General features: G+C 42.6%; 2 protein-coding genes across 11 annotated transcripts in view; one reads left to right on the top strand and one right to left on the bottom strand.

Annotated features, from left to right (window-relative positions):
• Nucleotides 1-1,231: 1,231 nt before the first annotated feature.
• Nucleotides 1,232-6,855, bottom strand: Tmem69 (transmembrane protein 69). 8 transcript variants are annotated; one of them, XM_042055189.1, is made up of 5 exons: nucleotides 5,183-6,054; nucleotides 4,875-4,980; nucleotides 4,322-4,454; nucleotides 2,262-2,522; nucleotides 1,232-1,399 (listed from the first exon to the last, which is right to left on the bottom strand). In XM_042055189.1, the coding sequence occupies exons 3-5, from the start codon at nucleotides 4,361-4,363 to the stop codon at nucleotides 1,280-1,282; spliced, it is 423 nt and encodes a 140-aa protein (XP_041911123.1). In that variant the 5' UTR covers nucleotides 4,364-4,454; nucleotides 4,875-4,980; nucleotides 5,183-6,054; the 3' UTR covers nucleotides 1,232-1,279. The 8 variants fall into 8 exon arrangements, with proteins under 8 accessions (XP_041911123.1, XP_038188415.1, XP_038188411.1 ...); XM_038332487.1 differs by lacking the exons at nucleotides 1,232-1,399; nucleotides 5,183-6,054 and adding an exon at nucleotides 6,122-6,855 and having other exon boundaries at nucleotides 1,728-2,522; nucleotides 4,322-4,434; XM_038332483.1 differs by lacking the exons at nucleotides 1,232-1,399; nucleotides 5,183-6,054 and adding an exon at nucleotides 6,122-6,854 and having other exon boundaries at nucleotides 1,728-2,522; nucleotides 4,794-4,980.
• Gpbp1l1 (GC-rich promoter binding protein 1 like 1) overlaps nucleotides 6,487-12,942 on the top strand; it is a 45,427-nt gene continuing 38,971 nt past the window's right edge. The window contains exon 1 of one of the 3 annotated variants that reach the window (XM_038332478.1): nucleotides 6,487-6,507. The gene's annotated coding sequence lies outside the window, so the exon portion shown is untranslated. Of the gene's footprint in view, nucleotides 6,508-6,671; nucleotides 7,144-12,942 lie in introns of those variants that run through there. The other 2 variants (XM_038332479.1, XM_038332477.1) reach the window with 2 other exon arrangements.

The following is a 12,942-nucleotide window of genomic DNA, read 5'->3' as shown; positions in this document are numbered from 1 at the left end:
TCCTGTCTCTGGATTAAGGGTGTAGTCCAAAATGCCTGGTTGTATTTTAAATTTTTTTTGTTGTGTTGTTTTTTAGACAGGGTCTCCATGTGTAACTTTGGCTGTCCTAGAACTCTTTAAAAAAAAAATCTAAAAAAAAAAAAGGGCTTACACATGCAATTTCCAATGATAAGTGCTGTACAAATTGACAGAAATACCTTTATTTTCAGGGTGTCATGGACTTCCTTGTAGAGATGGGAGCAGTGGGCCGCTTCCCATGGCCCGGCTAGCGTTACCCAAAATAATTACACGGAAACTGTATTCTTTTAAACACTGCCTAGCCCATTAGCTCTAGCCTCTTATTGGCTAACTCTCATATCTTGACTCACCCATTTCTAATAATGTGTGTAGCACCACAAGGTGGTGGCTTACCAGGAAGATGCTTAACCTGCGTTCATCTTGGAGAGGAGAGCTATGGTGTCTGCCTGAGGCGTCTGCCTCTGCTTTCTTTCTCCCACAATTCTGTTCTATCTACCCCACCTACCTAATTTTCTGTCAGTTTCTTTATTAACCAATGAAAGTAACACATAGACAGATGACCCTCCTCCATCATTTCCTAATGAAGTAGGAGTATTTTTTTCATGAAATGTGACTTCATACTTCCTAGACTCTAACAGAATATTTTTCAATTTGTCTTTTATTGTTCTCAATATAATTCAAACACTGAAATGTTTAAGTAGATGACTATACAATTCACAAAAAGATGATGTAAACTAACCTCATATGACACAATAAAGGATTAGGTTTTTCAAGATGAATTACTTAGAAAATAGTATTTAGAATCCCAGCACTTGGGAGGCAGAGGCAAGCAGATCTCTGTGAGTTTTAGGCCAGCCTTGCCTACATATCAAGTTCCAGGACAGCCAGAGTTGTTAGTGAGACAAACAAACATTTTTTTGTGTGTTGTTTTTACAGACAGGGTTTCTCTGTGTGGCCCTGGCTGTTCTGGCACTTGCTCTGTAGGCCAGTCTGGCCTTGAATTCAGAGATCCACCTGTTCTTGCCTCCGGAGTGCTGTAATTAAACACATGGGCCAACATCACTTGACTAAAAGAAGTAATTTTTAGAAATGAAAAAAAAAAAAGTCCATGAAGAATAAATTCCCACCAGTGGGAGGAAAAAAAGAGCCAAACAAGGAACCCAAGTGTGATGCTAACATGCAACTGTACAAGTGAGAGATAAAGGGCTCAGGCTCAGTGGTCAAGACCATGTATTGTTATGGACTCAAGTTTGATTCCCACTCAGACACTGAGAGGCTCAGAACTGCCTGTCTGTAACTCCAGCTCCAGGGACTCCAATACCCTCTTCTGGTCTCTGAAGGCAGTGTTCCCTGTGAACACATGTCCCATAGGCAGTGTACTCTGTGAACACATGTCCCATGACATAACTGAAAAAAAAACCCGCAAGTTTCCAAGACTTACAGCCAAGTAGTAAATAATATCAATAATGTAGTTTAGGTGGACTTTTCAGTCCCACCAGCCACTCCCCAAATAATCACACAGAGACTTAATATTATAAATGCTCAGCTGATAGCTTAAGCTTGTTTCTTAGCTTGCTCTTATAAATTAGTCATTTCTATTAATCTGTGTGCCCCAGGCTCATTTACCTCATGTACATATTTCCCATCCTGCTTCATCTGACTCCACCCTTCTCCCCAGCATTCTCGGTCCCAAAAATCCTGCCTAGTCATCAGCCAATCAACTCTTTATTAACAATGAGAGCAACACATCTTCAGAGTGTACAGAAGGATTATTCCACAGCAAAGTGGTTTTATTTTTCTACATCAAAAAAGCTTTTGGGCCCTTTTTCTGGATAAATACTTTTAAGTATTAAAGTGACTACAAATGAGAAAAAAGCCACTAAAGTACTTACTATCCTCAAGGCTTTGAACCAGTTGGGATAATGTGGCAAGAGGAAAAGTTCATTGTGTAATGCTATACCTAAACCCATTATTACTAAGACAGTGGCTTCACTGAGTCTTTCAGAAAAAAGGACAGCTACCCATGAAAACAGAAGAGGACTCATACTACTAGCTAAGTTAATGTAGTCTGGTTTGGCTGGACTGCTTTCTGGCAGGGCAAAGCCCCATCTAACCCCTCCCAAGAAAGCTACGAAACTGGCTCCATAAGCCAACTGAGTAAACGCTAATATGGGGATATAAGACTTTGTTATGACCATGGTGAGTGGTGGAGCAATAAAGGGGACTAACCCCGCCAGACTTACATACAATGCTGGTTTTGGGCTATCAGGTAGATAAGTGATGGTGCTTGGTGCCCTGGAGGGAACAACTGCTTCCTTCTGCTGTCTTTTAAAGTTGCATGGTGATGCATGATAGCATTGTATGTTGTTCATACACACTTGAAATGATGTCGAAAGCCAAGTCCTTGGCGACAAAGGGGAAAGGTTCTGCTGAAACGATGTCTTGCGAGAAAGTCCATCTATTCTGCTGGCTCTGAGTCTCACTGTAAAAGGGTACTTCAGCAGCTATAAAGGAAAAACAACCAGGAGACAAAGTTTAAAAATGAGAACATGTACACTGACATACATGCAGGCAAAACCCCATACACATATAATTTGGGGGTTGGAGAGATGTCTTGATGATTTAGAGCACTAACTGTTCTTCCAGAGTACCCAGGTTTGATCCCCATTCTACATGGGGGCTCACAACCAGCCGTAATTCTAGTTCCAAGATCAGACACCCATTCCTTGCCTCCACATGCACTGTATACAATGGTACACATATACACAATAAAAAAAAAATCTAGCCAGGCCGGGCAGTGGTGGCGCACGCCTTTAATCCCAGCACTCAGAAGGCAGGGGCAGGTGGATCTTTGTGAGTTCGAGGCCAGCCTGGTCTACAAGAGCTAGTTCCAGGACAGGCTCCAAAGCTACAGAGAAACCCTGTCTCGAAAAACAAAACAAAACAAAAAAAAAAAATCTAGCCAGGTGGTGATAGCACACGCCTTTAATCCCAGACAGAGGCTGGTGGATCTCAAGGCCAGCCTGGTCTACAAGAGCAGGCCCCAAAGCCACAGAGAAACCCTGTTTCAAAAAACAAACAAACAAACAAACAATTCTAGCAGCTCCTCGCCCTTGCTCTTGGAGAGTTTCAGTATGGAGGCCCACATTAGTAATGCCCACCACAAGCTGAATAGACCAATGGGGAACCCTTCCTCGGAGAAGCTTAGCGCTCCACCTCTGTCCCTGGGGTTTTAGGACAAAATCTGTGAACCTATCATGCTCCACATGGAGACCTGGGTGGCAAAAAGGATCTTTGGCCCAACACAACCCTCAGTCCCATTAGAGCTGTTCAATGGGCATGATTTGGTTGACAGTGGACACTGTCGACTCTGGGAACGTAGCTGAAATCAGCATATATGGAGAACCCTCTCTAAAGCGTCGAATGAAAAATGTTCACTTGCACATGGAAGCAAACCATAAAAAGAGCTTGCACGATGAAAGAACTTGAGGAATTCTTGACGAACCGTTCCCCAAACTCAAACCACCCTCAAGAACTGAGGCAAGAGGCACTTGCTGACTGACAGGCAGACCTGTTTTCAGCCCGTGGAGGTGAAGAGAAACAGATTCTTAAAATCTTCCCATTTGTTTTCTTTCCTGCCATTGTAACAATTTGTAGAACTATTTAAATATAAAAATGACCTTTTTTTGGCCTGTTATTTTCATCACATACAATAAAGCAAACTTATAACCATCAAAAAATCTAAAAAGAATTTTTTTAAAAAAGAGTTATTTAAAAATTAAAAAGGAACAGCTATTAAGAGTCTTGGTAAGCCTTCAAAAACATGCTAAGAATGATCTCATGTTGGCCTTTATTCCTTTTGTCTCCAAAAGGAGAATGCTTTTCCTTCAACTACCTACATGGCCATTCCTTCATTTCTGACCCTTCTATTATGTTATAAAATCCTGTCTATTATTTTCTTGTAGAACTTATTCTTACTTTTGTGTGTGGGTCCCCTTAGACTTCAAGTCTTTTAGAACTGGAGTAACTGGTTGTAAAACCATCCAACATGGGTGCTGGGTTAAACTAAGGCCCCAGCAGTATGTGCAAGGCCGAGCTATCTCCCCTATTCCTGTCTGTTGTTGATATTCCCTGTTCTTCTTCCCTAATGTATAGTTCTCCACAACAGTTTCTACTTGACATAGCAAATATTTTACTTATACATAATTTACTCATTGTTCTCCTTCCTCACTAGAATACATGAGGTGTGTGTGTATATATTTGCCCTAGTCAGACAGTTATTGACAAATAGTGCTCAACTAACCTTTGAAGAGGCTCCAGAAAATTTCTGGATAAAGTGAAGCATACTGGTCTCTATTCAGTCTTGTTCCAGAAGATGCAGTGCTGATTAATATATTTTGCAGCTGAGCAGGATAGCTGAATTTGAAGCAAAGGTGCTTATACAGAAAACAGTGTATCATTTTGTTGTCCTCATTTTATACATTAATTTTACAAAAGTAATAAATCATAAGAATCTCTTCAATAGAACATGATTTCTTTTGAAAAAAATTTTCAAAGAGTAACATTAAGGAAATATGACCCCCCCCCCCCAATTTTAGTTTTGGCTGTCCAAAAAGAGCAGTTTGCAGAAACTGAATATCTGGATTTAGTAAACATCTTTACCACTTTCTTAGGTGCTAGTCTTATCTTTAAAACTCGCGGTCATAACTTCTGTTCCCATTAACTATCGTCTTTTATTATTGTTTACTTCAGAGCTTAGGAATTTTTATACTTACAATAATGATAGCAGCCACAAATATAGCTTAGTTGTGAACCAGGCAAGGTAACTCCATGGTTTACAAATATTAACTGTATACCTTTTAGAACTCCGTAGCCACCGTACAACGTCGTTTTCCAATTGGGTAGTATTTAAAGAAAGTGTTAGGCTGAAGCCTAGAGTCGGCAGGTGATGCGGATTAAGGACTGAAAACGACAAAATATTTTCATGTCATCAATGCAATACCCACACTGAGCGTCTGAAGCCATTTTTGAGATAGGAGCGGAATTTAGGAGCAAGGATTCTTGAGACGCCTAGGATGGCAATACATCTCCTATTTACCAGCCCTTAGTGACCCCGCCCCCACCTCCTGCCCTAAGCGTACCCTTCACAGTCCTTAATACATACTTGCCACCAACACGCGGCGGAAGATCTGAATAACAAATTCAACCAGAAAGAGAACTTCCGGCGACTGGAGTCACACAACCCCACTTCCTGAGATCAGAAAAATGCGTCCGGGTGGGAACTTACTACAGCCAGTTCCGACTCTCCTCTTTCCGTTTGGGGGCGCTTCCCTCCCTCAATTTTATATTATTTTTATATTTGGGTGTGTTCGTGTACTTGAGTGCATGTGATCAGAGGTGCGGATCCCCTACGGTATAGTTGCTGGAGGCTGAACTGGAATTCTCTGTAAGAGCAGCCTTTAATCACTGAGCAGCCTGCAGCCCCGGGGATTAGTTTAAAATTTAATTCTAATTGGTGTCGACTTCAAGGTACTTTACTAGTCTCTATTCCAGGATTCGTAATATATCTAGCAGTTCAGGAAGGTAGGGTACAATTTCTGAAACAATCCCATTAATGGTAGCGGAAGGAGGTAGGAGGAGACTTAGAGTTAGACCAATTAGTATCCACGGAATTTTTTTTTAAAAGACAAGATATTAGTGTGTTACTCCGCTGGCTTGGAACGCCTAACTTTGCGAAAAACAACGGGGCTTTGCAGAAATGAAAAAAAAAAAAGTCTTTTTTTGCATTTGAATCCTTTATTACTTCTACTGGGAAGGAGTGAAGGGAAGATTCTGTGTTTACTTCCACTCTCTTTACTATTACCTAGAAGTTACATTGAGGAAGAGAGGCCTAGGCGCAAAATGCACACTGAATTCAGGTGTGGCTTTAAGGGCCTAGGGCTTGGATGTCATCCAGGAAGTTTTTTTTTTTTTTTTAACTCATCCACTGTGCGATTTCGTGCCGCCCATCTGCCGTCAGCCAGCCATAAGAACAGGCACCAAGCAATTAAAGCGTTCTTGGATCTTTGTGCAAAAAGCTGAAAACAAATAGGAACTCACTTACTTAGGGGCCCACTGTGGCCAATTCCTCCACTCCTCTAGGTACTACAACATGCAGAAGTTTTAGATTCTACAAGTGAAAGACGCGGCTGGCTACCGAGGTCTTCACATTTATTCACTTCTCTGGTCTGGTTGCACCGCCCTTTCCTGTCGTTCAATACCCAATGGAGTGTTAATAGACCAAGGAGTCTATTAGCAAAGACCTGGCTGGACCAGAATTCCAACCAGCGCCCGGGTGGCTCCTTGACGCCTGCAATGCCCAAGAACTACAACTCCCGGCAGGTAGCGCGCCCGACACCGCTGCGCATGCTTCTAGTGCTGGGGGGGTCTATAGCACGCCAAGGGCCGGAGTCTCAACGACGCGAGTGCTCGTGAAAGGAGGAGCAAGAGGTGTGCAGGGGTCGGAAAACACGCCCTTCCGTAACTGCTTTGCTAGTTCTGGTAGTTAGCGAAGTATCTGGCTTACGCGTGAGGTGTGAGAAGGCGAAGAAAGAATGGGCAGGGAAGAACTGGTATAAACAGACCCGCCCATGTTCACGTGCTTCCAGGCCGGAGTGCCGGCGGAGAGCTTTAAGGGGAAGTGCTGAGCACGGCTGGTCCCCGCCTCACGAGCGGCGCGAGAAAGGCGAAAGGCTTTGCGGAAGGGCGAGCTGGCCACCCCGCTGTCGCGCTGAAGGGCGGCGGGGCGGGGCGGGGCGGGACATAACCGCTGCTGGAGCGGACCAACGTTTCCTGGAGCGAGCGGCGGGCGCCCGCGCGGGGTCACCGAGGCATGGTGGTGCGCCTGCGCGTGCGCCTTTGCTAGTGGGCGTGTGGGAGGCGGGCCGGAGCGGCAGGGGGCGGGCCCAGCTGGTCGCCGCTCCTCCTCCGCCCGCTCTGCCCCCTCCTGGGCCTTGTGGGCCGGGCAGCCATTTTGGGAAGAGCTTTGTTATGGTTGTGGGCTAGTCACCTCTGCTGGTCGGAGAAGCCGGGGACACCTTCTTAGACGTCGAGACTCGCCCTTGACCGTAGCCCCGCCGCTGCCGGGTGAGTGCGAGTTCTGCACATCGAGACGAAAGTGGCCTTCGAGTCGTCCCGGCACGGGCTCTGCCGGCAGCCCGGCTGGCCGTCTAGGAAAACTAGTTGGAAGAAGGTCTTGCACAGGTGGTTGGTGTAGGTCCGCCTGGGGTGGGCGAGAGGAAGTGGGAGTCGCCTCGTTGGAACGGTCCCCTCCCCCCCCCAACGGGAGGAGCCTTGCACACTAGCGTCGCCGCGGCGGTTCCAGAGCGCTCCGACTTCAACTTCGGTTCTGGGTCAGAAACGCTCACCTGCGGCTCCGGCTCCTTTCCAAGAGTTCCGGCTTGGTGGTGGTGCAGTGACTTCGTTAACTCCTTTCCTTCCCTTTCCTTCAAATAAGAGCCGAAGGCTTCTGTTTTCTAGTTAAGAGAAACTTAACGAGGGAAAAGTGTAAGTCAAATGTGGGATATCTAGGGGAAAGGGAACTTTCACGCCCCGAGTTCGGGTTCTCTGGGTTAGTGAGACCTTTTCCCTCAGATTGTCTTACCAGCTAGCTACCAAACTCCGTCCCATTGGGAAGGAGGACTGATTGGTTTTGAAGTGGCTTGGATAGTCATTTTTTATTCCATGCTAAATCTTCCCAGCCTATAAAATTAAAAAAAAAATACTGAATCTAAAATGGCTGTAGCCTGGGGAAGTACCCTGTTTAAATGCTTAAATACAATAACATTTCGGTCGTTTTTCACTATGGGACGTTAACTGGCCCTTCTTGCAGTTGGCCTCTAGGGAGCGGGTAGGTGAAAACAAAGGTGAGGTTCAGGAAGTTTACTTCTAAAGTTTACATAAGAATGGGTGCGGTGTTTTGTTTTGTTTTGTTTTGGTTTTTTTTTTTTTTTGGTAGTAGCGAATACTACTGAAATTGCTGTGGAACCAGTTTTGTGTGCCCATTTTGTGATCTGAGGTTAGCTTGTATAATGTGTTGAGTAGTTTAACTTTGATATTTATTGCTTACTTGGAAAACCTGAAGTTCATGTTTTTTGCTTAGTAATAATCCGTTTTCCTCTGTAAATCTCATATAAAAACTGCGTGTTTGATATCAGCAGACCGAAATTTGTAGTTTGTTGGAGATCTCCTTTTTTTTTTTTTTTTTAAAGGTCGTTTTCACCTCATTCCATGAAGGGTATGAGGTGTGTATAAAATAACAATTTTGCAAATGAAATAAAGAAAATAGAAAAATGAAGTGAAAACCTTCAAGAGTGGAATGCCAGGTGGCTGTACCATAAAAAAAAAAAAAAAAAAAAAAAAGGCCTCTTTCTGTTTTCTCAAAACAAACAGAAACAACAGCATATTTTAGTTTTTGGAAAGGTGTGATTGAATTGAAGCTGTTACCTATTCAAAAAATAAAAAAGAATGCTAATTATGAATGGATCGATAAAATCCATTCACAAGATAATCTGATCTTCCAGAGAGTTGGTTTTCAATTTCATACATTCTTTCAAACAGGAAGTTTTTTGTCTGTTCTCCTAGGAATTTTATTATTTTATGGGTATGGTATTGTGCCTGCATGTATGTCTGAGTACTGTGTACATGTACATGCAGGTCCTACTGAGGTCAGAAGAGGGCATTGGAGCCCTTAGCTGTGGAGTCTTGGGCAGTTGTGAGATGCCATGTGGGTGCTGGGACTCAAACCTGGGTGTTCTGGAAGAGTAGCCAGTGCTCTTGGGTTTTTTATTTTTATTTTGTTGTTCTTCCAAGAAAATCATGTTAAGTTCTTTCCAGAAGTGACAAGTTCTTGCATTCTGTTTTGACAGTATTTCTTACAGCCCTCGGGAGAGGCCTCACTTGAAATTCACCTGAACACTACTTCTGAGGGGCCCTTTGTCCTTCTCGACATTCTTTCAGTTGATTATGGTGTGCTTTCAGAGTTCTTGAAATTGGGGAAAGGGAATGAGAAGCCTTTATTTTGAATTAATTTAACAATTTTTAAAAAGATTTTATGTGTACAGTGTTCTGCCTGCATGTATCCTACAGGCCAGAAGAGGGCACCAGATCTCATTACAGATGGTTGTGAGCCACGTGAGATTGCTGAGAATTGAACTCAGGTCGTCTGGAAGAGCAGCCAGTGCTCTTAACCTCTGAGCCATCTCTCCAGCTCCTAATTTAACAATTCTTATCTTTGATTATTTAAAGTCTTAGTTGAAGAGAAGGGTACATTCAGCCATTTCAATATATGCATGTGATAAGAAATCTTGAAATGTATTTCTCTGTGTGTATATAGTAATTACTAATTTCTGAATTTGTACAGTACTTCCCAATACAGTTCCTGGTGTTGTGGTGAGCCCCAACAATAAAATTTTTCTGCTTCATAACTAATTTTTTTCTGCTGTTATGAATCATTATGTAAATATCTGATGTGCAACCCTTATGGAGTTCATGAGCTCCAGGTTGAGAACCACTGATGTAGAGGGAACTCACAGAGATCCACCTGCTTCTTCTACCTTTCCAATGCTGGAATTAAAGGTATGCACCACCACACCCGGCTACTTTTTATTTTCAATGTGGGGCATTGAATTCAGAGTCTAGTGCATGCTGCAAGCATACTATCGCTGTTCTGTATACCACCAATTTATTTATTTTTATTAATTTATTTTATTATTTAACCTTACAAATAATTTTTAACCTTACAAATATTTTGCCTGTATGTATGTATGTGCACCACATGTATGTATGATATCCTTGAATGTCTGAGGAGGGTCTTGGATCCCCTAGGACTGGAGTTACAGTTGGTTGTGAGCTACAATGTAGGTTCTTGTAATTTAGACCAGGTTCCTCTGCAAGAGCAAGTGCTCTTAACCACTGAGCCAAGTCACTAACCCCTATAATTTATTTACTTATCTATCATTGTTTGAAGGCTGGGTTTCTCTGTATAGCCCTGACAGTTCTGGAACTTCTTTAGACCACTTACCTCAAACTCAGATATCCACTTGCCTTTGCCTTCGAAATGCTAGGATTAAAGTCACGTGCCACCACCACTCAGTTCTGTGTAGTTTTAAATCCTCATTGAAAGTTAAAACACAATTCTCAATATTCTTTCAGAAAATAGCTTATCTTAATTTTATGGATTAAGACGAATGTATCAGGGAGAGGCTGCTGCCCAGGTGTTTTTGTTGTTGTTGTTGTTTGTTTGTTTGTTGTTTTTTTAGGCAAGGATTTCTCTGTTTAGTTCTGGCTGCCCCGAAACTCATTTTGAAGACCAGGATGGTCTCACAGAGATCTACCTGCTTCTGCCTCCCAAGGGCTTGGATCAAAGGCATGTGCCACCATGTCTATCTCAAAGTGCTTTCTATTTATTGGCTTAATTACTTTGTGATGGTAATGTGGGCTTTTTTTTTTCCTTTCTGATACTGAAGATTGATTGAACTGAGTGCTTTTTGGATGATAACCAAGCACTTTTATTCTTAATTGTATCCTTAATGTTATTTGAGACTAGGTCTCATTAAGTTGCTATAGCAGGTCTTGGACTGTGAACCTCCTGCTTTGCCTCCTCCTAAGTAGCTATGATTTCATGTGTACACCATCATGTCATGCTAAGCAGATGTTTTATCTTTACTTTGCAGTTGAGAAAAATGAGGCTAAGACTCATTTGTCTACTAGCCAGTTGAGGCCACAAAAACTTAGGTGGACTGTCATGGTGCTTGACTCGTTGCCTCAGTGCGCGCGCGCGTGTGTGTGTGTGTGTTGTGATCTTGTTAGTTGGTTGAGGGTTTTTGTTCTGTTGTGTTTTGTTTTGAGACCTGGTCTCACTCTGTAGTCCTGGTTGGCTTGGAATTTGCTGTGTAGTTGGCATCAAACTCCAGAGATCTGCCTGTTTCTGCGAGATCTGCCTGCTTCTGCTTCTAGTGCTTGAGTTAAAGTACATCTGACCTTAGTTGGTTTTTTGTTTGTTTAGTTTTTGCATTGATGGAGGTTGGGCTGCTTGCCTTTAAACATGAAAGTCAGACTGTTGTAATATTAAGGGTCATGAACCATTTTAAAGAATCCTGAGATGAGACAAAATTTAGGGTGGACAAAATAGCTCAGTTGGGTAGCTGTCACGCTTGAGAGGACCTGAGCTTGATCTCTGGGTTCTGTGTGGATGTTAGGAAAACCAACTCTAGTAAATTGTACTTTGATCTCCACACACATGCTATATAATAAAAAAAGAGCCGGGCGGTGGTTGCGCACGCCTTTAATCCCAGCACTCGGTAGGCAGAGTCAGGCGGATCTCTGAGTTCAAGGCCAGCCTGGTCTACAAGAGCTAGTTCCAGGACAGGCTCTAGAAACTACAGGGAAACCCTGTCTCGAAAAAACATACATACATACATACATACATACATACATACATACATACATAGAAAAGACAAATTTGAGCTGGGGAGATGGCTCAGGGCATGAAGTATTTACCTTACAAGCTTGAGGATTTGCATTTATAAAGCCAGAACTCATACGAAACCATTTCTAGTCTGCTGTCCAGTGTTCCTACAAGGAAATGGGGAACAGACAGGAGAATCCCTGGAAGTACACGGACCTGGTAGCCTGGCAAATGTAACAGCAAATGAGACCCTAACTCAGACAGGGTTGAAGACATGGACTGACACTGGAGATTGTCCTCAACCTCTAGTGTGCAGTGGCATATATCCACCTGCGTTCACAGGAACACACACACAAACCACATTCACAGACATTTTTTTCTTTTTCTTTCTTTCTTTTTTTTTTTTTTTTTTTTTTTTTGCTTTTTCGAGACAGGGTTTCTCTGTGTAACTTTAAAGACTATTCTTAAAGGGCACATTTGGTTTTGTGTCTTTTTATACAAATGGGAGGGAGGCTTTTAGGACACAGATAAGATAATATTTATAAGTTATTATAGTTGGTACTATTTGGCATTTGTTTAGCATGTAGCTGTTTGCTGGAGATCTAAAACCCCAGGTTACTTCTAAATCAAACCCAATGATTTCTGTTTGTTACTGAAGTCTGCCTCAAACAAAACTAGCCACAGTCAAAGAATTAAAAAACAAATGGTTCTTAGATGGGCAACATTGGAAGGCAGAGGCAGGCAGATCTCTGGGAGTTTAAGACCAACCTGGTCTACAAAGCAAGTTCAAGACAACTAGGATTGTCACATAGAGAAACCCTGTCTTGGAAAAAAAAGGCAGGGAGTTCTATAAGAGACGCTGAACTTCTTTAACTTTAATTGTAAGGTTCATTACCTATTGTAATATAAGTTGAGTTTTATTGATGATTTCAAATACATTAAAAGATATAGAAAGGGAATGATAGTACTTTATTTTCCTTTACTAAAGCAATCAGTCAGCCCTTTACTGATTTGTTTCGTAAACTTTTCAGCTGAACAGGCACTAGAGGCACACTGTTAGTGCTAGTTTTAGTGCACTGGTGGCAGGGACCATAAAGCATTATTCCACAACCAAAGACCTTTAGAGTTTGCCAGCTGATGTACAAAAGTACAAGATCACAACATCCTTTTTCTTTCTGTTTTGGGGGAGTTGGGATGAGGGAGTGTAGTGGTAGTAGTTCTGGGGAATCAGGCCAGGATTTGTACATAGATTACACCAGTAGTCTTTTTGGTTGTTGATTGGGTGTTTTTTTGGTTTGGTTTGGTTTTGTCGAGATAAGGTTTCTCTAGTCTTTGGAGCCTGTCCTGTCCTGGAATTCAGAAGACCAGGCTAAACTCAAATTCACAGAGATCTGTCTGTATCTCCCTCCCAGGTGTTGGGATTAAAGGCTCGCGCCAACACTGCTCAGCCTTCAGTGGTCTTTCTTAAGGAAATTAAT

Source organism: Arvicola amphibius, chromosome 6 (genome assembly GCF_903992535.2).
Source record: "Arvicola amphibius chromosome 6, mArvAmp1.2, whole genome shotgun sequence".
NCBI classification, from domain to species: domain Eukaryota; kingdom Metazoa; phylum Chordata; class Mammalia; order Rodentia; family Cricetidae; genus Arvicola; species Arvicola amphibius.
This window is presented reverse-complemented; position numbering and strand designations above follow the sequence as displayed.

Bases quoted from the DNA above. Each gene is read 5' to 3' on its own strand.
- Tmem69 (XM_038332487.1), bottom strand. From the start codon at position 4,363: ATGCTTCACTTTATCCAGAAATTTTCTGGAGCCTCTTCAAAG. The intron at 2,523-4,321 runs GTTAGTTGAGCA...TTTCCTTTATAG, and splicing joins TTTCTGGAGCCTCTTCAAAG to CTGCTGAAGTACCCTTTTAC.